This window comes from Myotis daubentonii, chromosome 3 (assembly GCF_963259705.1).
Source record: "Myotis daubentonii chromosome 3, mMyoDau2.1, whole genome shotgun sequence".
Taxonomy (NCBI): domain Eukaryota; kingdom Metazoa; phylum Chordata; class Mammalia; order Chiroptera; family Vespertilionidae; genus Myotis; species Myotis daubentonii.
This window is the reverse complement of record NC_081842.1, coordinates 189,782,363-189,809,952: the sequence shown is the minus strand read 5'-3', so window position 1 is coordinate 189,809,952 and position 27,590 is coordinate 189,782,363. Positions and strand designations below refer to the sequence as shown.

The following is a 27,590-nucleotide window of genomic DNA, read 5'->3' as shown; positions in this document are numbered from 1 at the left end:
TGTCCTTACCCCCCAACCCTCACACTGTCCTCATCCATAGGTGTATGATTTTTGTCCAGTCTCTTCCTGCACCCACCACTGCCTTTCCCCCAAGAATTGTCAGTCCACTCCCTTTCTATCCCCCTGATTCTATTATATTCACCAGTTTATTCTGTTCATCATATTTTTTATTCACTTGATTTTTAGATCCACTTGTTGATAGATATGTATCTGTTGTTCATAATTTTTATCTTTACCTTTTTCTTCTTCTTCTTCTTAAAGGATACCTTTCAGCATTTCATATAATACTGGTTTGGTGGTGATGAACTCCTTTAGCTTTTTCTTATCTGTGAAGCTCTTTATCTGACCTTCAATTCTGAATGATAGCTTTGCTGGATAAAGTAATCTTGGTTGTAGGTTCTTGCTATTCATCACTTTGAATATTTCTTGCCACTCCCTTCTGGCCTGCATAGTTTCTGTTGAGAAATCAGCTGACAGTCATATTGGTACTCCCTTGTAGGTAACTAACTGTTTTTCTCTTGCTGCTTTTAAGATTCTCTCTCTGTCTTTTGCTCTTGGCATTTTAATTATGATGTGTCTTGGTGTGGTCCTCTTTGGATTCCTTTTGTTTGGGGTTCTCTGCACTTCCTGGACTTGTAAGTCTATTTCTTTCACCAGGTAGGAGAAGTTTTCTGTCATGATTTCTTCAAATAGGTTTTCAATATCTTGCTCTCTCTCTTCTTCTGGCACCCCCATAATTCGGATGTTGGTACGCTTGAAGTTGTCCCAGAGGCTCCTTACACTATCTTCATATTTTTGGATTCTTTTTTTTTTTTTTTGCTTTCCTGGTTGGGTGTTTTTTGCTTCTTTGTATTTCAAATCTTTGACTTGATTCTTGCGATCCTCTAGTCTGCTGTTGGATCTCTGTATAATATTCTTTATTTCAGTCAGTGTATGCTTAATTTCTAGTTGGTCCTTTTTCATATCCTCAAGGGTCTCACTAAATTTATCTGCGGTTTCTAGAAAATTCTTGAAAAACCTTATAACCATGTTTTTGAACTCTATATCCAGTAGTTTGCTTTCCTCCATTTTTGTCATTTATGACCTGTTTCTTTGTCTCCGCATTTTGGCTGCTTTCCTGTGTTGATAGAGTGGCTCTGTGTTGATAGAGTGCTAAGTGTCCTATAGGGCCCAGTGGCTCAGCATCCCCAATTACCTGAGATGGACACTCTTGGTGCGCCCCTTTGTGGGCTGTGTGCACAGTCTTGTAGTTATGCCTTGATTGTTGTAGTTATCACTGGGAGGAATTGACCTCCAGGCCAATTGGCTATGAGAATCAGCTCTGTCTACGGTGGGAGAATTTCTGTGCTGGAGACACCCTTCTGGGGCAAGACTTGCTTCAGTTGGGCTTTGGTGCTCACTGAGTCTTCCCCCTGAGTGTGTCCCTTATGGATCTGAGGAGTTGTAATCTGGATGGTCTCACTCTGACCACTGGGTACACTGGCTCTTGGATCTAAGGAGGTGCTAATTTAGCCTCTGCCTGAGGCTACCCAGCAGGAGCTATGGAGAGATCTGCAGATTCCTCTTCTTTGTTTGGGGTTTGGAGGTGCCCAGAAGAGGCCCAGCTGTGAAGCAGTGCAAGCTGCTGTGGGGCTTTGGGCCTTCTCTTGGAAGTTCTGGGTCTGTCTGGCCCAGCTGCAGTTTGTTAGGTAATTTTAGATTGCAGAGGGCCAGGGCATTCATATGCAAAAGCCTCTGCGCACAGCTTGGGTGGGATGGGGTCTCAGGGAATCAACAGGGTGGAGCAAACAGCTATGGCTGATCCTCAGCCCTGCCCTAAGAGGCCCCGCGTCTCAGTGTCCTCTGGTAGCCACTGCAAGCACCTCTGAGAGAAAGCCGCCCTGGAGTTCCATCTGATGCCAGATAGTCCAGTTTTTCTCCCCATATGGGTCTGGGTCTCCAGAGACACGCCCAGAACTGGAGTTCAGAGCAGTCAGGAGCTTGTCTCCCTCCTGATCGAAAAAGACAGCCGTATCCTCAGTTGCAAGCCTTTTCCGCGCGCGCCTCCATACCTCTGCACTTTACTACCGCACCTCCTCTGAGTCTCAGTGTGCTTTTCTTTTTCCTTCTAGTTGTAGAATTTCCACTCAGCCAGCCTTCCTGTGGTTCTGGATGATTTCTGTTTTGTCTTTTAGTTGTATTTTTGAAGTGTTTGTGCGAGGCAGCAATTTCAGGTGTTTACCTATGCCGCCATCTTGGTTTCTCTCTCTTTCTCTCCTAAACAGTTTTCTTAATGTCTTATTCTCTCTCATATGCCTATGACTTTAGCACCAGAATCTCTACACTTGTTTATGCCACGACTCCATTTGGCACTTCTGTTGAAGCCTGTGAAACTCCTCAGAATAATACTATTTTTTTAAATGTGTAAACCGGAATATACAGGATTAAAAGGAGAAGCAGCTACATTAAAATTATTATGAAAACTAGGGGCCCGGTGCATGAAATTTGTGCACTGGTTGTGTGTGGGGGGGAGTGTCCCTCAGCCCAGCCTGCCCCCTCTCACATACTGGGAGCCCTCAGGCGTTGACCCCCATCACCTTCCAATCGCAGGATCAGCCCCTTCCCCAGCCTGACGCCTGGGCCAGAGGCGTCAGGCCTGGGCAGGGGACCCTCATTTCCCCCCATCACTGGTTCTGCCCCCATCCCAGGCCTGATGCCTCTGGCCCAGGTGTCGGGCCTGGGCAGGGGACCCCCAGACCCCTCCGATTGCTGGCTCTGCCCCTTGCCCAGGCCTGACGCCTCCACCAGAGGTGTAGACCCCCATCACCCTCCGATCGCCTGATCGGCCCCTTGTCCAGGCCTGACGCCTCCGCCAGAGGTGTCAGGCTTGGACAGGGGACCCCCATCTCCCCCCGATCACTGGCTCTGGCCCCCGCCCAGGCCTGATGCCTCAGCCAGAGGCGTTGACCCTCATCACCCTCCGATCACCAATCACCGGATCGGCCCCTTGACCTGGCCTGAGGCCTCCGGCAGAGATGTCAGGCCTGGGCAGGGGACCCCCAGCTTCCTGCGGTTGCAGGCTCCACCCCTGCCCAGGCCTAACGCCTCTGGCCTAGGCGTCCAGCCCGGGCAGCGGGGACCCGCAGCTGCAGCAGCCCCGAGATCACGGGCTCCACTTTAGGCCCAGGCAAGGGACCCCTAGCTCCTGGGACTGCCAGCTTCGACCGTGCCCAGCTCCCATCGCTGGCTCCACCCCTACTTCCTGCTGTCACTGGCCAGGGCGGAAAAGGCACCTGATTCTCTGATCATGGCTGGGGGGCAGGGCAAAGGCGGCCCCAGGGCCGCCTTTGCCCTGCCCCCCACCTCTTAGCTTCCCCCTGGGTTTCCGATCACTGTCAGTGGAAGGGGGCTTCTTCCTGCTTTCCCTTTCGCCTCCCTGCATTGTGCCTACATATGCAAATTAACCGCCATCTTGTTGGCAGTTCACTGCCAATCTTAGTTGGCAGTGAACTGCCAATCTTAGTTGGCAGTTAATTTGCATATAACCCTGATTAGCCAATGAAAAGGGTATCGCCGTATGCCAGTTACCATTTTTCTCTTTTATTAGTGTAGATACTGTTAACAAGTTTGTGATACAGTAATCTGTGCTTCCTTGGTAACATTAAATTATAAAATTGAACAAAATTTAATATGGTCACTAAGTAAAGGTGAAAATAAGTAATGAGTAGTAGAGCGACATTTTGAGATAAAATGTGATAGGAAACAAACTTTTTTAGGTATTGCTAAACTGGTTTGCTCTTACATTCATAATGGAAAGAAATGCATTTTCTTATTACCCAAGTTAATGGAGCCCCTGAATCCTGTCCACAGACTTCCTGGGAGTCCATGAATATTAACCAGTTAACTGCCACACGTCCAAAGCGAAAACTATTCCCACATGCCATGATATTTTGAATTTAAAAAATCAATTTGCAATGAATATTACAAAAATAAATATATTACTCACAATTCGGGTGTTCTTGAATATTTTCTGTTGAAAATTCTCACGAAAAATGATTTTAAAGTTGATCTATAGACTTTTATGGCAGGCAAATGGTTAAAAATGCTTATTGAGTATGAGCTATTTTCTCCTGCCTAAAATTGTTTTTATTCCCCTCTGTTTTCTATCAGATCTGAGAGTGATCATCCTTGAAGATTCAGCTCACTTATCTTAGCACTTTATGGTGATAACTTACTTTCCTGTTATGTGTTAGTTAGTCACTATTCTAGACATTTGAAATGCATCAGCAAACAGAACAGGAAAAAAATTCATGCCTTCAAAGACTTACAGCCTTATGAGAGGATGTCAGTAGACAAAATAAATACATAAATTATGTAGAATATGAGACAATTATAAACACTATATAAAAGGGTAGATAAAATAGATTGAGTTGTGGATTGCAGTTTTCAAAAGAATAAGTAAGGTACATTCTTTGAGAAAGTGAATTTTGAACAAAGACATGAAAATGGTGAGACTTAACTGTGCAGATATCTTTTCTGTCTCTTTCACTACACTTCAGATTGAGCATTGTGACTAGCACATACATGAACTGTCATTAAGAGAAGGGTTGTTACCTTTCTGGTATCTGCCCAAAGTTTGAGAAGTTTAGCCAGTTTGGATGATTAAGCATGTGTCATTCCCCCAGGTTGGGTTCGATGATTAGGTTATATTCCGATATAGATTGTTCTTACATTTTATTTTTGATAATATGTTTCTCTAAAAATATTTTAGCTCATGCTATTTTATTTTTACTTGCCTTTTCTTGTGCAGAGTAGAAATTTAGCAAATGTTAAATGAAAGAATAAATCTTTGTAATTACCCAAATTATTTATCTTTTTGTAGGCACAACTCTCTTCAATAATTAAATAAAAGTTGTTATATTTAAAAATTTCAGATTTGCCAAATATTTGTATGCTTGCTCTTTGATAGAAATTGTAGGAGGTGAGAAAGAATAAGATTAATACAAAACAATATGTGCCAAACTTTGGAGGGAATATTTCATATGTATTATATTTAATCCTCAGTGTACCATCAGGGTCCAATTTAGTTTTTGAGTATCAATTTTGAGCAGTTCTCATTTGTAAAGGTGATTATTTTATGACTTACATTCTTTCTTAGTTTTTTTCTGAAGAGCAAATAGAAAATTTAATATTAAAAAAACTAGAATAAAACTTATTCTATCTTGCAATTACCATATGTGATTCATTTATAAATCTAACATGCAATATGGTATTTTAGTGATCTTATTTTTCCTAAATCTTGAAATGATTTCATTATCTTAAGAATTATTTCATGAATACCCATCAGTTTTTCCCCATCATGCTCAAATACTAAAATAACAAGAATACAAACGAATGATTGAATGATATAGTAATGAAATCACCACTATTGTTCTTCAGTTTTCTTTTTTAAAAATATATTTTATTGATTTTTTTACAGAGAGGAAGGGAGAGAGATAGTTAGAAACATCGATGAGAGAGAAACATCGATCAGCTGCCTTCTGCACACCCCCTACTGGGGATGTGCCCACAACTAAGGTACATGCCTTTGACCGGAATTGAACCTGGGACTCTTCAGTCCGCAGGCCGATGCTCTATCCACCAAGCCAAACTGGTTAGGGCTGTTCTTCAGTTTTTTTATTGTGTTGTCCAAAGTATGACATCTTAAGTTTTGTTTGTTTGTTTGTTTTTTTCCTGCTCATAATGATAAATGAAAAATTGAGCCCTCTTCGATGTGGCTTAGTAGTGCCTCGGGTTTGATTCCTGATCAAGGGCATGTACGTGGGTTGCAGGTTCAATGCTTGGCCCCAGTCAAGGAAGCAACTAGTCATGCCTCTCTTACATCGATGTTGCACTCTCTTTAAAAAAAAAAAAAAAATCAGTGGGAAAAATAATCCTTCGGTGAGGATTTAAAAAGAAAATTGACAGGAAAATGGTTTACTATTTTCAGTAGAATCAGAAGGTGAACATAGAGACAGCAACACTCTAGACTCTAATTATGATGGATAAATTGAATTGATTATATCCTAGATTAATTTTTCCAAACCAAAGAAATACTGAGTTGATATATTCTAAGGACAAAAAAAAAAAAAAAAAAAATGAGTGCTATTCTCATCCATTTAGTCATTCAGCAAGGTTTTCATAATGCAGTATTATAGAATTATGAAGTCCCATGAAAGTATCTTTATACATAAAATTCTATTAAACTTGAATGTCATATGCTGTTGTAATTATCGTGTGTTCAACTAAGAATTAGCATATATTTTTAAATGTGTTCAGTTCATCTCTTTTTATTTGGCTATGGCAGAAGTTCTTGAACTTAGCTTCTTAAGTTATAAATGAACTTTACTTTTCTCAGTTCCAAATTATTGTTTCTCTTATGCTACTTTAAAAATCCTATATAATAAAGAGGTAATATGGAAATTGTCACGCCCTCGCACAAGATGGCTGACCCTATGTGGTCAAAAGATGGCCAGTAGGGGAGGGCATTTGGGGGGTGACCAGGCCTGCAGGGGAGGACAGTTAGAGGCGACCAGGCCTGCAGGGGAGGGCAGTTGGGGGTTATCGGGCCGGCAGGGGGGACAGTTGCTGGTGATCGGGCCAGCAGGGGAGCAGTTAGGTGTCGATCAGGCTGGCATGGGAGTGCTTACGGGGTGATCAGTCTGGCAAGCAGAAGCGGTTAGGGGCAATCAGGCAGGCAGGTGAATGGTTGAGAGCCAGCAGTCCTGGATTGTGAGAGAGATGTCCAACTGCTGGTTTAGGCCCGATCCCACACACAGGGATCGGGCCTAAACTGGCAATTGGACATCCCCTGAGGGGTCCCAGATTGGAGAGGGTGCAGCTGGGCTGAGGGGACACCCCCCCCCCCAAGTGCACAAATTTCGTGCACTGGGCGATATATATATATATATATATATATATATATATTATTTCAGAGAGGAAGGGAGAGGGGGAGAGAGAGAGAGAGAGATAGAATATATATATATATATATATACACACATATATATATTATTTCAGAGAGGAAGGGAGAGGGGGAGAGAGAGAGAGAGAGATAGAAAAGAAACATCAATGATAAGAGAGAATCATTGATCAGTTGCCTTCTGCATGCCTCACACTGGGGATCAGGTTCGAGCCCACAACCCAGGCATGTGCCCTGACTAGGAATTGAACTGTGACCTCCTGGTTCATAGGTCTATGCTTAACCACTGAGCCCTGTTGGCTGGGCTCTCATGTTACTTATGTTGTATTTGCAAAATGTTTGCTTTTGGAGCATAGGATTGTAACAATGCATTTTAATGTTACAGAGTTGCTGGGATATATTGTTAATATAATTTATTTCTTTACTTTAGGGGTCCTATTGGGCAATAGACACCAATCCGAAGGAAGATGCGCTGCCTACTCGGCCAAAGAAGAGAGCACGATCTGTAGAACGGGTATAAGCTCTTTATTTAGTTTGTGTCATTATGTCAGAAATATAGATTTTCAAGGTTCATTTTCAATACAGCAAGTATAACTGTAATGAAGATAAACTTAATCTGTATAGCATTTTGTACTTTTTCAAATCACTTTCAAACTCATTGTTTTATTTGATCTTAACTCAGGTGAGATGGGCAGTTTAGGAATTAAGTAAAAGGTGTGTTGGTTGTTTTTGTAATTAGGGCACAACTGTTATCTGAGACTCAAATCCAGGTTTCCTGAGTTTTAATTTTAGACTCTTTCCTCTGGCATGTGCAACATTGAGGGTTGGTTTTAGTTAACAAAACTATTCTTTTTCACTGCATACAGTCTAATTAAATTGAATTTTCCTGATTATCTTTCAAATGTTTTTTCCTTCTTCCAACTATGTAATAATTATTTTATACACAAAATCTGTTAAGTATATCTGTTATTTGTAAGATAATTCTTACTTGTAAATTCATGCTTAAAAATTAATTTGCAAGATTAATTTTATCTCCAAGATTTGGAGAAAAAGGAGCGCTAGTTGGTATTCTAAGTTGTTTATTGTAACATATTTTTAGTAAACACTTAGACTGTCACCAGACATTAACTTTACCTTTCAGCTTTCTCACTGTACATTTTCTAGCATTTCAGCGCTTTCTCTCTCTCTCACACACACATATACATACATATTTTACCCTACTGTTCTTAAAGACCCATTTCAAATGTTAAGTACATTATGAAGCTTTTCCTCATTTCCTCATTCACATTCTTGTAGAATTTTTCCAATGTTCTTTTATAGGATTTCTCACACTCTGTAGATATTGTTTCTGTATTTGTTTCCTTTGTTAGGCTGTGATTCCCCTAAGAACAGAGGAAATATATGTCTCCAGTGTTAGTGATTTTTACAGCTTACAATAGGTATCAGTAAATGTTTGCAGAATCAATCAGGTCAAAGGGAATATGATAAGATGAAAGAAACAGTAAACATTTGGTCAAATAAATTTGTTCTAAACCCCTGTATTAAAAGACAGAATTACTAGGAGACAGTTTAATTAGGTATGTACCAATACATATGGGAGCACCACAAAACTATAAGACTCACAAGCAGCCAGCCAATTGAGGCTAAGGAGAGGGATAGAGATAGGGGTCTTCAAAAGGGAGAAAAGCAATTCACAGGAAAGTGGGAAGAGCAAATGTTTGGTAAATAGATGTTTGCTGTGCCATGCAGATAAGCCTCTTAGATATAAAGTTATCTTTGGTAATAATTCTCTTACTGGTACAGGCCACCTTTCTAATTTCCTTTAGGCAGTTAGGAGGATGTAAAAAGCTTTTGCTGACTCTGCTGGGTCTTTATTGCCTTCAGCTCAAAATAATTCACAAACTAAATTGGCACATTCTACAGTAGCTTGTTCTAAACTCCCTCAATGCTGAGTAGATGGAGTTGCAGTAGTCTAGTTGGTAAAATGGTAATGGCCTGGGCTAGGAATCTACACTAATAAAAGAGAAAAATGGTAATTGGCGTACGATGATACCCTTTTCATTGGCTAATCAGGGCTATATGCAAATTAACTGCCAACTAAGATTGGCAGTTAACTGCCAACTAAGATTGGCAGTTAACTGCCAACAAGATGGCGGTTCATTTGCATATCTAGGCACAATGCAGGGAGGCGAAAGGGAAAGCAGGAAGAAGCCCCCTGCCACTGACAGTGATCGGAAACCCAGGGGGGAGCTAAGAGCCTTTGCCCTGCCCCCCAGCCATGATCGGAGAATCAGGTGCCTTTTCTGCCCTGGCCAGTGATAGCAGGAAGTAGGGGTGGAGCCAGCGATGGGAGCTGGGCACAGTCGAAGCTGGCAGTCCCGGGAGCTAGGGGTCCCTTGCCTGGGCCTAAAGCGAAGCCCACGATCGTGGGGCCGCTGCAGCTGTGGGTCCCCACTGCCCAGGCCGGACGCCTCGGCCAGAGACGTCCTGCAGGGGCAGGGGCGGAGCCCGCGCGATCGCAGCGCCCCCCGCTGCCCGGGCGGGACGCCTAGGCCAGAGGCGTCAGGCCTGGGCAAGGGGCCGATCCTGCGATTGAAGGGTGATGGGGGTCAACGCCTGAGGGCTCCCAGTATGTGAGAAGGGGCAGGCCGGGCTGAGGGACATTCCCCCCACCCACCCAGTGCACGAATATCGTGCACCGGGCCCCTAGTGTGTACATAAATGAGAAAGTTCTCTCGAAAATTAGCGTGGTATCAGGTTTCAAAACATATACCTGTAATCGTCTGTAGTACTGTAATTTTACCAGTTTAATTTGACAGATATTCTGTAGATACTGTGTCAGGCATTATGCTTGGGTGCTGTGGGGTATACTAAGAAAAATGAGATATGATAAAGACACTATTCTAGCACAAGGGTAAAGTATGTATGGAAAGTATTATAAGAAAGACATAAAATATCATTGTGTGCAGAGGAAGGAGAGACTGTTTTACTGGGACTATCTGGGACAGTTTCATGGGTTATGTGGTTTGACTTTCAGATCAAGTCAGGCAGGGCAAGGTAGAACAACATTTAGTATTTAGTATTGAGTGCCATGAGTAGGTACAATTCTGGGTGCTGGGGCAACAGCAATTAAGAAAGACATTCTCTGCTCTCATGAAGTTTTTCTGATGAGGGGTGGGGTGAGTAGTGAAGCATGAAATAAAAGGCCTTGGTAAAGATATGATATAGAGATGGAAAAGTATCAGGATTGGGTAGTTCATTTTGTCTGTTTGAGCTTTCCCTTTTTCATGTTAATTTGCATAAGTCATGCCATTCATTGAGAGACAGTGAGTGAGAGCACACCTCTTACTTTGTAAGCATAGAGCTGTGTTAGAGAATAGAGACAGACCCATACTCTCCTTATGGAGCTTTCACTTAAGCAGGAAAGATAAACTGATATGGTAGAGTGACAGTGTTCCTCAATGTTATTAATAGTTCCCCATTCATTCTCAAAATGGTATTTAGATGATAGATAATGTGGTTACCCTGAAGATAAGGGTCTTGAGAACTGTGGGACCATATAGCAGAGAAGTAAAATTTAGTCTAGGAGACTCAGGAAAAGTTTCCTTGAAGAACAGATATCTAAGTGAAGACCTGTTAAATGAATAGAAATGGCAGGTAATGAGGGTGATTGACAGTGTGAAAGAGTAAGCTGAACTTATGTGTGGAAAACTAGTGGTTAAAAAGTGTTCACAAAATTTAAAGGAACCGACAGGTTAATATGGCTGTAACATAGAGTTCAAGAAAGACAATACATTTTTAAATGTTTTTTTAAAAATCGATTTCAGAGGGAGGAAGGGAGAGCGAGAGAAACATCAATGATGAGAGAGAATCATCGATTGGTAGCCTCCTGCATGTCCCCCACCGGGGATCAAGCCCAAAACTCAAACTGTGACCTCCTTGAAGGGAGGGGCGGACCTCTGCAACCACATGTTGGTGTGGGACCAGCCTGTTTCGCATCTCCACGCCTCCTACAAGTCTTTTTTTATTTTTATTTTGTCATTTTTAAAAATTGATTTTAGAGAGAGGAAGGGGAGGCCAGTGAGAAAGAGAAACATTGATTTAATGTTCCACTTATTTATGAGTTCATTGGTTGAGCCTTGTATGTGCCCTTATTGGGGTATTGAACCCACAACATTGGCATATGGGGACGATGCTCTAACCCAGTGGTTCTCAACCTTCCTAATGCCGCGACCCTTTAATACAGTTCCTCATGCTGTGGTGACCCCCCAATCTCATTGTTACAAATTGAACATAATTAAAGCATAGTGATTACTCACAAAAACAATATGTAATTATATATGTGTTTTCCGATGGTCTTAGGCGACCCCTGTGAAAGGGTCGTTCAACCTCCAAAGGGGTCGCTACCCACAGGTTGAGAACCGCTGCTCTAACCAATTGAGCTATCTGGCCAGGGCTTTTCCTACCAGTCTTTTTGTGTTTTTTTTAATTAAATCTTTATTGTTCAGATTATTACAGTTGTTCCTCTTTCCCCGCCCCCCCCCCCCATAGCGCTCCTCCACCCAGTTTTCACCCCATCCTCTGCCCTTACCCCTCCCACTGTCCTCATCCATAGGTGTACGATTTTTGTCCAGTCTCTTCCTGCACCCCCACACCCCTTTCCCCCCAAGAATTGTCAGTCCACTCCCTTTCCTACCAGTCTTGATGTGACTTCTTTTTTATATCCTTAGTTATAAGACTTAGAGCTAGATTTCAGGCAGTTCTGAATGATGGTTGCTCTGTAGTTTTAATGGTAATTTAGATGTGCTTGTGAGAGGATGTGAGTATCCCATTTACCAGTATCTACTCTTCCATCTTGACTGAAAGCTTGACCTTCTGCATTTTGCTTTTTAATTTGGCCTTGTCTGTTCAGTTCAACCAGAAGATATATTGATTATTTATTAATGAGTAAATGATATTTATTAAGTATTTATTAATGAATAATAATAAATGTCATTGTTATCTATAATAATAAAAGTGTAATATGCTAATTAGACCGGATGTCTGGAAGGACGAAGCTAGAGCTTCAAGGGAAGCCCGGGTCCTGGGTGCCGGAGGGAAGCCCGGGGCCGGTAGCCGTGGGAAGGAAGGCCTACTCTGGCATGATTTTGTGCATCGGGCCTCTAGTGAATAATAATAAGTATTCATAAATGAACAGAAATGGCAGATAATGAGGGTGATTGACAGTGTGAAAGAGTAAACTGAACTTATGTGTGGAAGACTAGATTAGTGGTTAAAAAGTAGCCCATCTACTGGAAGCTGCTTACGATAGTAAAAAAGCAAAATTAGCTTGATATTGCCTATGAGTGTTTTGTTTTGTTTTAAGATTGGCAAGCAGTTATACTATTCCAAGGGAACTGGTGTCAAGAATAGAAGAAAGGCTTTGAGAGAATGAGCACCACATTAGTGCATGCTGATAACCATAAAAACATATTCTTTGTTCATTCTTTGATTGCCCCTTCCCCCCTTTTAAAATTTAATCATGTGTCTTGGATATTGTGCAATGTTATTTATTGCCTATAGCAGTGGTTCTCAACCTTCCTAATGCCGCGACCCATTAATACAGTTCCTCATGTTATGGTGACCCCCAACCATAAAATTATTTTTGTTGCTACTTCATAACTGTAATTTTGCTACTGTTATGAATTGTAATGTAAATATCTGATATGCAGGATGTATTTTCATTCTTACAAATTGAACATAATTAAAACATAGGGATTAATCACAAAAATAATATGTAATTATGTATGTGTTTTCCGGTGGTCTTAGTCAAACCCTGAGGGGTCGCAAACCACAGGTTGAGAACCGTTGGCCTATAGGAACCTGTTATGCTAAAGTAGTGGTTCTCAGTGTGTGAGGCCCTTTTAGGGGATCCACAAGGTCAAAACTATGTTCACATTAATACTAAGATGTTCCTTGCCTTTTTTACTCATTAATTTTTCCAGAGATTACATGACCTATGATTTTGTTATAGATTGGATGCTGAGGCCGATATGAGAATCTAATGGTTTTCCAGTAAGCCAGTTATTAAAGCAATTTTTTAAAAAACTCTGTTTTTGTTTTGGAGGCCATATTTTTCATACAAAACAATATTTATGTTAACATGCAATGCATTTATTATGCATTTTAAATGAATACATTTTGTGTCAATTTTAATTTCTAATAGGTAAGTATCAATAGGTATAGCTCACATAAACAAAAGCTATTTGGGATCCTCAATAACTTTTTAGTTTAAAGAGGTCCTGCTACCAAAAGTTTGAAAGTATTGTATTAAAGGAAGAGTTCATGCCTATCCCAGGAGACATTTCTTTTGAGAAAGGAAAAGATAACTGTTATGATTTGAGTTCCCCCAGAGGTAGATAAGGATTGATCACAGGTAGTTTGAGGGTTGATCTTAGGAAAGTGGGGCAATTATCAAGTCAATTACTATTGTGAGCACTTGGAGGTCAATCCCCCTGGGAACTCTGGGAGGCGGTTTAGAACTGTGGGGCAATGAGCTGGTATATTTATTTATCATCTCTTCCCCCTCATTGAGTGAGTGATGCTGCTAAGGACATTAGCTTTTTTGCACTTCTGGCCTGTCCTCCACAAAGCCAAAGCATGCTCCCCAACTGAAAAAAAAAGCCATTAGGCAGAGAGTTACAAATGTTTATAGTAAACAGTCTTCAGAGTGTAGAAATGAAACTAGAGGGAAGATAGTTGTGTTCTGACAGTGTTTGCTATATGCCTTGCTTTTCCTATTGGTGGAGTGTGTATGTGTGTTATCAGATCTGTGTGTACCCTTGTTTTTTTATTTTTCACAGACTTCTACATTTTCATAGCCTTTGGCTTAGTTATTAAATTGGATCCCACCCCCACCCCAAACATAGGAAATCCTTTAAAAAACAAACATCTTTTTGTCTTTTCAAGGTGTGTATGGGCATATCTGTTCTTCTTAAATTAGAAGGTGCGTCTTTTAGAATATGTAATTTCTTGTAATTCAGAGACTTTTCTTCCTGGTCACTGCTTAGTGTTTGACTAAGTGCCTCATTCAAATTTTAAAATAACTAAGTGGACAAATTTATTACTGTTAAGGAAATAGTTATAAGGGCTGTCTGTAGCTGTTGCTATGGGTTGCAAAGTCTCCTGTTTCTGTTGTATGCTTAGCACAGGTAAAGTGTTTTGAAAGAATTATAAATAGGAAATAATGCACCTGCTAGAAATGTAAAATTTCTGATCAGCTGGCTGGAAAAGGAAGTTATTTTTAAAACCCTTTACATTGTATTATATTTTATCAGCATTTAATGATCTGAAGTGCCTCTGTTAGTTTAAGAGCATAGTAAAATTATGAGCAAAACCAAGTCATGTTACAAAGTCATGAGGTATCACTTTTATTTTAAGTATAAGATTTAAGGGAAATACTTATAGCCTGGAAGTTAGGAGACCTAGTTTTAAAGTTATTTGTTATAACTTAGATGTTTAATTTTTCTGGCCATAGTTTCTTTATATGTAAATATGAGTGGATTGCTAGCTATATAGGTCTGGGAATCTCTCTTCTGAAATTCCACAAGTACAAAGGCTCTGAGATAGAAACATACTTGGCATGAAGACAAGAGGCCACTGTGAATAGACTAATACAGTGGTTGGCAAACTGCGGCTCGCGAGCCACATGCGGCTCGTTGGCCCCTTGAGTGTGGCTCTTCCACAAAATACCACGTGCGGGCGCACATATACAGTGCGATTGAAACTTCGTGGCCCGTGCGCAGAAGTCGGTATTTTGTGGAAGAGCCACACTCAAGGGGCCAAAGAGCCGCATGTGGCTCGCGAGCCGCAGTTTGCCGACCATTGGACTAGTATGTGTGAGGAGGGAAGAGTAATAGGACTTGACATTAGAGAAGTAAGCAGTAGGAGCAGGAGGAAGATTGTGTAGGGCCTTTTGTGCCATTTTAAAGGACTTGGGGCTTTATTTTGAGGGAGGTGGAAAGCCATTGGAGGGACATAAGCAAAGTAGTGACATAATGTGATTTACATTTTAACGAGATTACTTTAGATGCTGTGTGGGGTAGAAGCAGGGAGAGCAAGGGGAAATTGCTGTGGACAGTTTTGCTTAAATCTTCTAACACATTGTGTAGGCATTATTTGAGGAGGTACAGGCCAGATGGCTATATAAACTTACTATCGTAAACATATTGACCCTGTAAAGAACATAATCTCCAATATTCCAGCTTTTATTGGAACAAAGATGGGAGGATACACATTTTTTCTTTTAGTGTGTGTTATAGTTCAAAGATGATTACAAGTTTAATCAGGAAAATAATGGGAGGATGGATGGATAAATAGAAAAGAGAATATTCTTCTAGGCAGAATACTCTGCATCTTGCTGTATGTTTGAGATTATTGTCTTTGTGCTATTTGTGTCTCAGTTTTTTCCATTATTATTCAAAGTGGTTTTTTGTGGATTAAATGATGCCCCACTGTGTGCTTTCCTTCTCTGAGGCTGAGTCTGAGTGAGTGTTAAAGGTATAAGTGAGCATAGGAAGAAATGCAAATACATTCTTTTTTTTAAAAAATATATTTTTTTTGATTTTTCACAGAGAGGAAGGGAGAGGGATAGAGAGTTAGAAACATCGATAAGCTGTCTCCTGCACACTCCCCACTGGGTATGTGCCCGCAACCAAGGTACATGCCCTTGGCTGGAATCGAACCTGGGATCCCTGAGTCTGCAGGCCAGCGCTCTATCCACTGAGCCAAACCGGTCAGGGTGCAAACTACGTTCTACTCTTAGAACTCGCAGAGTGGAAAAAGCATTTATTTCAAATTGGCAAACATGTACTGGGTGTACATTATGTGGGAGGCACTACATGTTGCCTCCAAGAGATATGTGTAAATAGAATTTTCTGGGAATTTTCAAGTTAAGAGAAATCCTATTAAATTAGAGATGTAGACCAGTAAGTTTTCTTTCCATAAGAAGTCATTTTTATTTTTATGAATGGGTAGGATTTAGTTTTCTTTTTTTTAAACAATACTTAGAGATAGTTTATGTACAGTTAATTTAATATTTAAAGCTTATAATTTGAGGAGTTTTGATATGTGAAATTATCACCATTGTCAAATGAACATTTCCATCATTCCCCAACTTTTCTCATGTCCTTTAGTAATTTATGCCTTCTTCCATTCTTATCCCAGGCAGTCCTGATCTGGGAAGAATTGATATCTTAGCAGTATTGATTATTCCAAGCTATGAAAACATATACATACTATCTCTCCATTCATGAGGTCTATAATTCCTCTGAGGAATGTTTTTAGTTTTCAGTGTAGAGAACTTGGATGTTTCCATTAGACTTAATCCTGAATATTTTGTTTTTGGATGCTATATACTTTTTAAAAAAATACTTTTCAAAATGCCTGCTGCTAGTATATAAAAATGTAATTGATTTTTTTATATTAACCTTGTATTCTATAATCACTTAGTTCTAGTAGCTGTTTTGAAGATGCCTTGGGAGTTTCTATATAAACAGTTGTCACCTGCAAATAGATAGTTTTTCTGTCCCTCACTTTCCTCTCCCCTGTGTCTTCCCACAGTGACTAGACTCTCCAGTACAGTGTTGAATAGGAGTGGTGAAGTGGGCATCCTTGCCTTTTTTTCATTCATAAGGGAAAAGTGTTTAGTGCCAGGGGTCCTCAAACTACGGGCCCGCGGGCCACATGCAAATACAAATATTGTATTTGTTCCCATTTTTTAAAAAAATATTTTTATATATTTTATTGATTTTGTGCAGAGAGGAAGGGAGAGGGATAGAGAATTAGAAACATCGATGAGAGAGAAACATCGACCAGCTGCCTCCTGCACACCCCCTACTGGCGATGTGCCCGCAACCAAGGTACATGCCCTTGACTGGAATCAAACCTGGGACCTTTCAGTCTGCAGGCTGATGCTCTATCCATTGAGCCAAACCGGTTAGGGCTGTTCCCGTGTTTTTGTTTTTGTTTTTTTTTTTACTTCAAAATAAGATGTGCAGTGTGCATAGGAATTTGTTCATAGTTTTTTTTTAAACTATAGTCCGGCCCTCCAACGGTCTGAGGGACAGTGAACTGGCCCCCTGTTTAAAAAGTTTGAGGACCCCTGGTTTAGTCTCTCACCCCTAAGTATGACATAAGCTGTGGGGCTTCTGTAGATGCTCTTTTTCAGATTGAGCACATTCTTTAATACCTAGTTTGAGGTATACCTAAAAAGCCAATAGATAAATTAGAATACTAAAATATATCTAAATCTAAAAGGGTGGAAGAAAGGAACTAAAAACATAGAGGTGAAAAAGAAAACAATTTAGATCCAAATCTAACAGTACCAACAATTACATAAGTGCTAATGGTCTAAACATGACAGTAAACGGCAGAGATTGTTAAAGATGCTAAAAAAGCAGACTCAGCTAAATGCGGCCTACAAGAGTCATGACTTCAGATACAGATGAGTTGAAAGTAATGCATGGAAAAATATATGCCATACAAATAGTAAGCATAAGGGTGCAGTGACTATATTAACCAGTTAACTACTATGTGTCCAAAACGGAAACCATCCCCACACACCAAGATATTTTGATTTAATTTAAAAAATCAATTTGCAATGAATATTATAAAAATAAATACATTACTCACAAATTGGGTGTTCTTGAATATTTTCCGTTGAAAATTCTCACGAAAAATGATTTTAAAGTTGGTCAGGGCTGCCACTTAGGGAAAACATTTCTTTTTTATAGATGTGCGTGGTGGGTGGGGGAGGTCTGCCGCTTGCGTCTACAGACGCTTATGGCGTACAGTGGGTTAATGTCATATAAAACAAGACTTTTTAAAAATATATATATATATTTTATTGATTTTTTACAGAGAGGAAGGGAGAGGGATAGAGAGTTAGAAACATCGATGAGAGAGAAACATCGATAAGCTGCCTCCTGCACACTCCCCACTGGGGATGTGCCTGCAACCAAGGTACGTGCCCTTGACCGGAATTGAACCCGGGACCCTTGAGTCCACAGGCCGATGCTCTATCCACTGAGCCAAACCGGTCAGGGCTAAAACAGACTTTTTAAGACAGTATATCAGAAATTTAAAAACATTTGATAAAGGAATTATTGATAAAGACATAGCAATTGTAAATGGGAATGTGGCTAACAACTGAGCTTCAAAATACATGAAGCAAAGCTGATAAATAAAAATCAGTAGGTGGCCGTGACTCAGTGTCCCATGAACCAGGAGGTCATGATGGTTTGAATCCCGGTCCAGGCAATTGCCCAGGTTGCCAGCTTGATCCCCCAGTAGGGGGCGTGCAGGAGACAGCTGATCGATGATTCTCTCTCATTGATGTTTCTATCGCTCTCTCCCTTTCCCTTCCTCTTTCTAAAATCAATTTTAAAAAATTAAAGAACATTGGAATACATTATCAAATGCCTTGGTCTAATTGATATTAGAGAACACTATACCAAACAACTATAAAATACCTATTTTTTTTTTCAAGTACTCACAGACATTCACCAAGATATAGCACATGTTGAGCTACAAAACCAATCTTAATAAATATGTAAAGGTTGAGCAGTTTGCACGAAATCACACAACATAGGTTTGTTTTCTCCTACCAGTAGGGATTAGTGAGAATTAAATAGTGAAACAGTAGTCTGGACTGAGATGATTCAGTTGATGTAGAGGAACATGAGATTTGTAACTTTCTAAAGTAATGTTACGTTAATTTAGGTATAACTAATTTGGCTGGCACCAAAATTGAGGCATATTTGTAGTTCTTCTATTGGTATTTCTGAAGCCCTTTTCAATTTTCATCTCACTCTCAATGTGTACCCAGCACCTACTAGTAGTAAGTGCTAGATCCTACCTTCTAGGGCAGGGGTGGGCAAACTTTTTGACTCGAGGGCCACAATGGGTTCTTAAACTGGACCGGAGGGCCAGAACAAAAGCATGGATGGAGTGTTTGTGCGAACTAATATAAATTCAAAGTAAACATCATTACATAAAAGGGTACGGTCTTTTTTTGTTTTAGTTTTACTCATTTCAAACTGGCCCACGGGCCGTAGTTTGCCCACGGCTGTTCTAGGGTAACCTTTGTCTTTCCCTTTCTCATTTCATTCAAGAAGCCTGTTCCCTACCTTTGTAGATTATCAGATGAAAAAAATTTATGCTGAGGAATTAAGTGATGAGTAGATTAATCTTAGAAATGTGTCTCAGTGAAGTTGTTCTTTCTCGTCCAATATATTTTAAAAATAAATGTTCGATTGGGTCATGTGTGGGACAGATATTTTTTGCCAGAGAGGGAATGTGCATAGAACTAACATCATAGCCACAAATTGTTAATATCTGTCCTTCTTTAACTTTCAGCATTGAAGTTGAAAACTCTGGAGGGCTCACCAAAGCAGTAAAAACTGTCTATTGAGAGAGAGAAAGAGAGAGGGGAGGGGAATGGAGGGAGAAGGAGAAGGGACAGAAGTGAAAGAGAAAAGGAGAGATAGAGAGGGGTGGAGGGAGAGAAGAGAGGGGGAGGCGGGGAGGGAGAGAGGAGTTGTCACAATATCCAAAATTTTAAATGTAGAAAACCATCTATATTGATTTTCACATTCATCCTGGTTTCATAAACAGTGTATATGAAGTTGCGATATTTAGGATATTGTTCAATTGCACTAACAAAGGAAGAAAAAAACCCGGAGAGGCTTAAACCAGAGAGGTTTTATTTCTCTCAGGTAAAAGTCCAAGCTGATAGTGGATCAGATGGATAACCATCTCTGTTCCACAAGATAATTTGGATGTCCATGTTTCTTCTACTCTTGTCTTTCCATTGTTCCTTAGTTGTTTAAGTTAATTTTCAGAAAGTAAAAAACTGAATGCTGGAGAATTTGATGACATACCTTCAAATTGTATTAAAGTTTCTGGATATATAAGCTAATAATTATTTATTTTGTTCTTGTATTTTAGGCCTCAACTCCATATAGCATAGATTCAGATTCTTTGGGAATGGAGTGTATTATTTCGGGAAGTGCCTCTCCAACTCTGGCAATCAACACTGTGACTAACAAAGTAATTACATTTTAAAAACCACTTTTGAAATGTCATTGAGTAATACATTTAATTTGCCTTTATAATAACAATAGAATTTTATATGGTTGAATTTAAAGATGATATAAATTTGTCAGCTTGAAAGCTGAATCTACAGTGTTCTTCTACAAGTTAGAAGAAAATATTTCTCTGGAGAAATTGGAAGATGCTTATTGGGAAGTTCTATATGAAATTCTTGATACTGCCAGTTCTCATTGGTAGAATTTTTGAGTCAACATTTTATTGTATCAATTTGTTTCAAAATCATTGACTACCCCTCTAAATATATGAAAAAAAGATTGTCAAATTCCCAGAGAGTCAACAAATCAAAATAAATAATTTAGACAAACTCATAAAGTTCATTGGAATGGTGATCAACCTGTTTTAAGATGTTTGAGTTTACTAGCATATCCAGAAAATAGTATGTGGTAGTTTACTGCATTTTTCTTTTTCTTTTTTTTTTTAAAACAAAGAGTAAAAACTTTGTGCCAACTCATTAGCTACGTAGTGGGATACAGATGTCTCTTCTTTACAAGGTAATTATTAAATCTTGTATCTCAAAACCCTAAATAGGCTCTGGAGGTTCATGAAGTAACTCAGTCATATGTGTGCATCTGTTTCCTCCCTTACTAGACCATAAGCACCTTGAAGCCATACATTTCTCACACTCATGCTCATATTCTTTTAGTCTTGCTATCACCATCTTCTCTCTGGTGCTTCACTTGTTCTTTCTTTATCTCCGTCTCTCACTCTTCCACTCACTCATGACATGCATAAACACATATAGTACATGTACACATCGCACTAATTTAGTATACATAGGAATTTTTATTTGTAGAAAGATGAATAAACAGAAGACATTATATAATCAGAGAGACTAATCAGATTTCCAACTTAGAAAGGAAACTAGCAGCTGAGATGTAAAGTAATGATTTTTCCCCAAATATCAATCTATGGAATAATTTCATCAGAATCACTTAGGAGAGGTGTGTGGGGGTGGGGCGGGGAGGATGGGATTCCCAGATTCCATTATATGCCGATCAAATAAGTTACTATCCTTGTGGATAGGGCCCAGGAAACTGTACTTTCAAAAATTATCCCTAATGTTACCCAGCTAGACTTGAGAATTTCTAGTAAAGCAGATGGGTTGGAATCAGAAATATCCAATACTGGTCTTTGCAGTAGTCCAAGTAGGAGATAGTGAGGCCTAAACATAGATAGTTGTGGCTACTAGGAAACAATTAGGAAATAGTAATTCTAGGTCTTCATGATTAAATAATATGGGAATCAAAGGAGCTGCAGTTTTTGGACTTTGGCTTCCAGATATGATGGAATAACTAGAATCAGTTTCAACCCTTCTGCCTGTCTATATAAAATACCACCCCCACCAAAAAGAGCGGGGAGGCATTGGAGAACAAAACAACCAAGACTTCATCATCCAGGATCCCAGAAAAAAGGGAAACACATTGAGATTAGTGCTGCAAATTTTCCCTTGAGACATTTCCCAATTCTCAGTGTATGACATAGAGGCTAAATAGAAAGCAGCCTAGAGCAGTCATTGAGCTAGGGAGAGAAAAACAAGTTTGGAGCTACCAAACAGTCAGGGTTTGAGGCTAAGATCCTGAGAAATCTCAGAAGTAAGCTAATGTTTTTGCAAGCAACATCCACTTAAGGCATTTGCTAACTCCTAACCTGCATGTGCTTGGGCTCAGACAAATAGGTTTTTTCACTAGCCAGAATTCAGCAATCTTAGAGAGAAAGGGTAGACAAAAATTATAGTTTGTGGACCTTTAAAATGGAGTGGGCCATCGTAAACACCCCGGCTTCCAAGTTGATACGTCAGAAGGGTTATGTTCTATGAGTAAGAGCAAATCAAAATAGACCAGGCTCAAATTTGTTATTAGGATGGTATGCTAATATTCTTCTACTTGCCAAAAAAAAAATAAAAATCTTTTTGTAAGAAGATGACATCACCCTAGCTTTTGCAAGTTTTCATAAGTAAGGTCTCACCTTCAATCAAAATTTCTAGACACTGCAGGATAAAGGACCAAATAATTCAATACCAAGAGAGGGGGGAACAATGTAAACATCCACAAGTGATCTAGATAATGATTTTTAGATAACTAATATGTCCAAGAATATAGATGAATTACAGAAAATTTATTAGAGAATTGCAATCAGTATGGAACCATGAAGAGGAAACTATAGAGCTAAAATGAAATAATAACTGAGCCTGCTGGCATTGCTTAGTGGTTGGGCATGGACCTAAGAACCAGGAGATCATGGTTTGATTCCTAGTCAGGGCACATGCCCAGGTCCCCAGTAGGGGGCATGTGGGAGGCAGCTGATCAGTGATTCTCTTCCTTCGTTGATGTTTCTCTCTCTCTCTCCCCCTCTCCTTTCCTCTCTGAAATCAATAAAAAAATATTTTTAGAAAATCAGAGGGGAAAAAAAACTAGGTAACTTCAAAGGAGCACAAATCAAGGCAGTGCCTTTTAACTACTGGGTATTCTTCACTGCCACACACTTCGGATTTTTATTTAAAACCAGGGGCCCAGTGCAGTGGGCACCTTGAAAGGAACTGTGGGCCTCGGGGCTATGGTGGGCACGGGCGGTCTCAGCCCATCCTCTGCGCCCCCATTCGGCCCCTCACACTGCAGCCCCCAATCCTCTGTCTGCTGGCAGACCCTTTCCCGCTGCTCATATGTGCTGATGGCGCTGTCCCCGGCCCTGCTCGCACCCACTGACGGTGCAGAGCGATTGGATTGGGGCAGGCTTGGAGCAATTGGGGCTGGCGCCAGCAGCAGGTGTGAGCAGGGCTGGCGCTGTCACTGGGTGCGAGTGGCGGCTGCTGCCCCAGTCGCCCCTTAGGAGCAGGGGGAGGTGGAGAAGTCCTCAGGGGTGATTGGGGCAGCAGTTACTACTCGCACCAGCTGACAGTGCCCAGCGATTGGGACTGGCGCCGTGCACCGGCAACGGGTACAAGTGTGGCCGGCCCAATCACCCCTCAGGAACAGAGGGAGGTAGAGAAACCCTGAGGGGTGATCGGGGCCGGTGCTGGCAGTGGGTGTGAGCGCCAGGCGGGACCCCTGCGCGTGGGAGCAAAGAATTTTCAGTAGCCACCAGAGGCTCGCATCTGTGACAGTGACCAGTGCCCCACTTTGGTCTGGTGCTCCCGCTCACCTGCTCCACCATCACGCCGCAGCTGATGCCAGCCATGTTCCGCGTGTCCCCTGGTGGTCAGTGCACATCATAGTGACCAGTTCAGTTATTCCGCTGTTAGGTCTATTTGTATCTTAGCCTTTTATTATATAGGATACTGGAATAGAGTTATATAAATGTGATCTCTCAAAATGTCTTACTGTACTGTATGCACCATGCGGATATGTTGGACAAAAGGATGATTCACCTCCCAGATGGGACAGAGCAGGACAGCTCAAGGTTTCATCATGCTACTCACAACAATGCGCAATTTAAAACTCATGAATGTTTACTTCTGGAATTCTCCATTTAATATTTTTGGGCTGTGGTTGACTGTGGGTAACTGAAACTGGTTAAGGGGGGACTACTGTACTCTTCTTCCTTATTAGTTTCTAGACACATAATTGTTCCCTGCTGATATGAATTTGAATATGGGACAGTTTCGTTTTGCCTTAAGTATAGAAGCATATATGCCTAGTTTTCAACATATTCAGCCTTTTTTGGCAAATGTTTGTGAGCATTGAGCATGACTGCTTTTTGCACAGACAGAAAGTATAGCCCAATTGGGTATTAAATTCAGCAAATATTTATAATTGTATACTGAGCAGAAAGCACTATACTGTGTATGATTACTTATTGGTGACTCAAGGAGCTAACAGTCTAGTAATAGATAAAAAAAAATGATAAAAATTAGTGAGACTGTAAAGCCAGTGTATTAATTTTTACCACAGAAGTGAGACCGTAGAAAGGAAAGTTAGTAGTGGCATCTGAATAGAACCTTGAAGGAAGAATAGTTAGGTTACTTTTAAAATCTTTTTTGTTTATTTCTAGTTAAAAATTATGCTTATTATTAACAAACTTGAGCATTGTAAAAATACATACTATCTGTGATAAAGTCTTCAGGAATACCCAGCTCCTACTAGTTAACCATTATTAACAGTGTGATAACAATGTTAACAATATCTAATGCATATATACAGGGTGGGAAATAGTAGGTTTACAGTTCTGAGTATATGAAAGTTTATTCTTGTATTATTACTTATTAATTATTGTATAATTTTCCATATGAACAACTATAAACCTACTTTTGCCCACTATATATTAGCATATTGTTATTATTACTTTAAAATATTAGATTATATACCTATGATTTTACAAATGTGTTAGATAGTAGAGTGTCCAATTTTCAGTATTATAAACACTGATATCTGATTTTTTTAAATTCTATTTTTTTGTGTTCTTTTTTTGATGCCTAAGATTATGATAGAGAACAGGAGTTTTGCTAAAGCTTGAATAAAAATAAATTTATGCATTGTAGGAATATTTAAAGTCTACTGTAATCCCCTTACCAAAAGTTGATGAACTAATTGTACCTGATAGTAAATTGAATTTATGTATCTCTGGATAGTATATGTCCTATAGTTTGAGAGTAAATTATTTCATAGTGAACATAGAGTTAGCAATGAAGGGCATGGAATTGGGGTAGGTAGGCACCAAAGAAAAGACCACTAACATTTTATTTTTATTCCATATTCCAGCTAGTTGTACTTTTGTAGAGTTGCTTAAAAAGTACTCTTTATAGTAGGAACTACTTACTCAAATGTTGCTTTTCTTTTCAATCTAGGTAACATTGTACAACACTGATCAGGATGGTAGTGATAGTCCACGCAGTAGCCTTAACAACAGTCTCTCAGACCAGAGTTTGGCATCTGTTAATTTGAATAGTGTTGGAAGTGTGCATAGTTATACACCGGTAAGTCTTGATGAAGTTAAATTCTTCGTTGAGTACTCATTTAATGCTTAACACTAAACCAAACACAATTGAAATGCTAATAAAAAACGAAGATGTATATTTTTCACTGATCAATTCATTAGCTTAGATAAGTCGAGCAGATTTCTACCTTGATAGTGTTTTAATTGGGTAATTGTATTTTACCAAGTTAGATACAAATATATGATTGTGTACTATGTTACATATTTTGGTTTATGTGTTCTATGTCCAAGTGATGAGCAGTTGGAATAGAAGAAAGATTATACCTCAGTCTAGCATAGCTATATCTGAGTCCTTGGTAAAAGCCTAGAGGATGTTTGTGTACATCACCTTATTTTACAGCTGCAGATTTGAGAAGAGGATTCTGTAAACCTCAAAGGTTAGAATGAACCTGGCACCAAATTCATAGCCAGTCTTGTATTTCAATTTTTGTCTGGAAAACAAAGCTATGCAATTAAGGGACCTGTGTGAGTGTTCTTGCTCCTGTGCTGATTTGGTTACCTATTATATAAGTACATGGCCCTTGAGTTATCTGATACTTCTTTTCTAATCATCTGGCAACTATCCTCACCAGTAGACAGAACAGAGTCTAAGAGCCATCCACCACACTTTCTTGGTATAAATTTGATGGTACAAGATCACTCACGAGTATGAGTAAATACGTAAAAACTTACATAGGACAAAGATGTAAAATGGGGATGAGGGTGGGAACTGAAATAAGAAAATAACACAAGGAAAACAACTCAGAGCAGAATTACAATTCTATTGAATGTAGGTAAAAAGAAACGTGATTCTGTAAAACTGTTATCAATGCTCCGGGGAAAAGGGGAATTAAAATAGTATTCTCCCATAATGCAGAAGAAGCAGATAGAGAAAGAATAGTTACGTGAAAGAAGAGAATAGACATGGAGAACTGAGAATTATAAGTATCCCTGAAGAAGATACTAGAATAGTTGGTACAGAAGCAATCTTTAGAAGAAACAGAGATTAAAAGGGCTTCTGAGTTCTTAGAAAAGTTAATGGGGGAAAAAGCCTATAACCTTAACATCATGACAGATTTTAAAATTTCAGAAGTAATCATTCATATAAATACTCTGTGAGAACAGAAATAGGGTACATTAAAGAAACACAAATCATACTTCTTTTCCTAATACTAAATGCCAGAAGATAATGGAATACTTTATGCAGAATTTTAGTTAATAGGTTTGGGATTATAAATATTAATGTCCAGCCAAATTCTCATTCATATGTGACACTAAAAGAAAGACATTATAGAGAGCTTACAAAACATTCTATCCTTTCATGTGCTCTTACTGAAGAAAAAAAAAAATTTTTTTTATAGCTGATCAAGAGGTGAATTAAAGCACTCAGTAATGAGAAAGTCATGATATTAAAGGACTATTTGAATAGTATTGGAGCAAACTGTGCAAAGATTTAATGATTTTAAGTAGCTTTGAAAATAATTTAAATATAGAAAATCTTGAAACCAAAAGAAATTAAAGAGCACAGAGTGCCTATATTATATCAAAAAATATAATAAGGAAAAAAGTTAAAAACATTTATAGAACTAAGAGAGAAGTAAGAACAGACATGTCTGTTATAACAGTACGCCTAAGAAGGATTAACTTCTCTGTTAAAAGAAAGACATTGTAGACGGCTTTTTTTCATTTAACAACAAGATATCAAGCTGGTCATCAAGCACTCCTTAAACAACAGTACATTGTCAGCTGCTGGTTGAGTTATCACATATCCATAGATTGAGCTTAAAAGGACATAGAGATCCCAGATGCGTTGAGACAGTTTCATTCTTCATACAGACAGTATAAGCTGCATCAGTTTGGTGTCACATCCCATTGGACAACCCCTAATTAGAGGAGCCAGATGACAGACTACATATATAGTGGGTCATTATAAGTGGAAGAACAAATTTTGTACTGCAGCTAAGCAGTTGTATAACTTGTAGCTATGCCCTACAGGAATAAAGTGGAAAGTCCCCTGTCTCACTGGAAACAGGGAGACAGATGAGAAACTGTCTCTGAGCAACTTGCTGCAAGATGGCAAGGTCGACAAGAAACTGCCCCCATAGCTGCCTCCGGCAAGATAGGATGGTTGATGGGAATTTTGCTCCTCATAAGACCAGTCATCATCCCCTGTTTCAGGATAATCACATTGTTCACTAAATAAATGGTGGTTTACCACTCCTTGATATAGTCTTTAAGAGATACAGCTGATCTTTTTTCTTTTTCTTTTCTAGTTGTGCTACCTTCAAAGATAATTTTTATTTTGTACATGTTTCTGGTGCTTTTTCAACCTCTTGCATAGCGCAAGCCCTTGATCTACATACAGGTTGGGGCAAAAGTAGATTTATAGTTGTGAATATACGAGACAGTTTATACTTATATTATTATTTATTAACTAGGGACCCAGTACACGAATTCGTGCACCTTGAAAGGAACTGTGGGCTGCAAGGCTGCGGGGGGCACAGGGGCGGTCTCTGCCCATCTTCCACGCCCCTGTCTGGCCCCTCCCGCCGCAGCCCCCTGTCCTGTGTCTGACGGCAGCCCCGCTCCTGC

General features: G+C 39.7%; 1 protein-coding gene across 8 annotated transcripts in view; it reads left to right on the top strand.

The window, feature by feature from the left end:
* Nucleotides 1-27,590, top strand: part of FOXJ3 (forkhead box J3) — a 133,241-nt gene that overhangs the window by 84,821 nt on the left and 20,830 nt on the right. For 4 of the 8 annotated variants that reach the window (XM_059689785.1, XM_059689788.1, XM_059689786.1 and 1 more), the window contains 3 exons: nt 7,369-7,452; nt 19,926-20,027; nt 24,871-24,999. In XM_059689785.1, coding sequence (XP_059545768.1) covers nt 7,369-7,452; nt 19,926-20,027; nt 24,871-24,999 — 315 coding nt within the window. The remainder of the gene's footprint in view (nt 1-7,368; nt 7,453-19,925; nt 20,028-24,870; nt 25,000-27,590) is intronic. The other 4 variants (XM_059689791.1, XM_059689787.1, XM_059689790.1 and 1 more) reach the window with 3 other exon arrangements.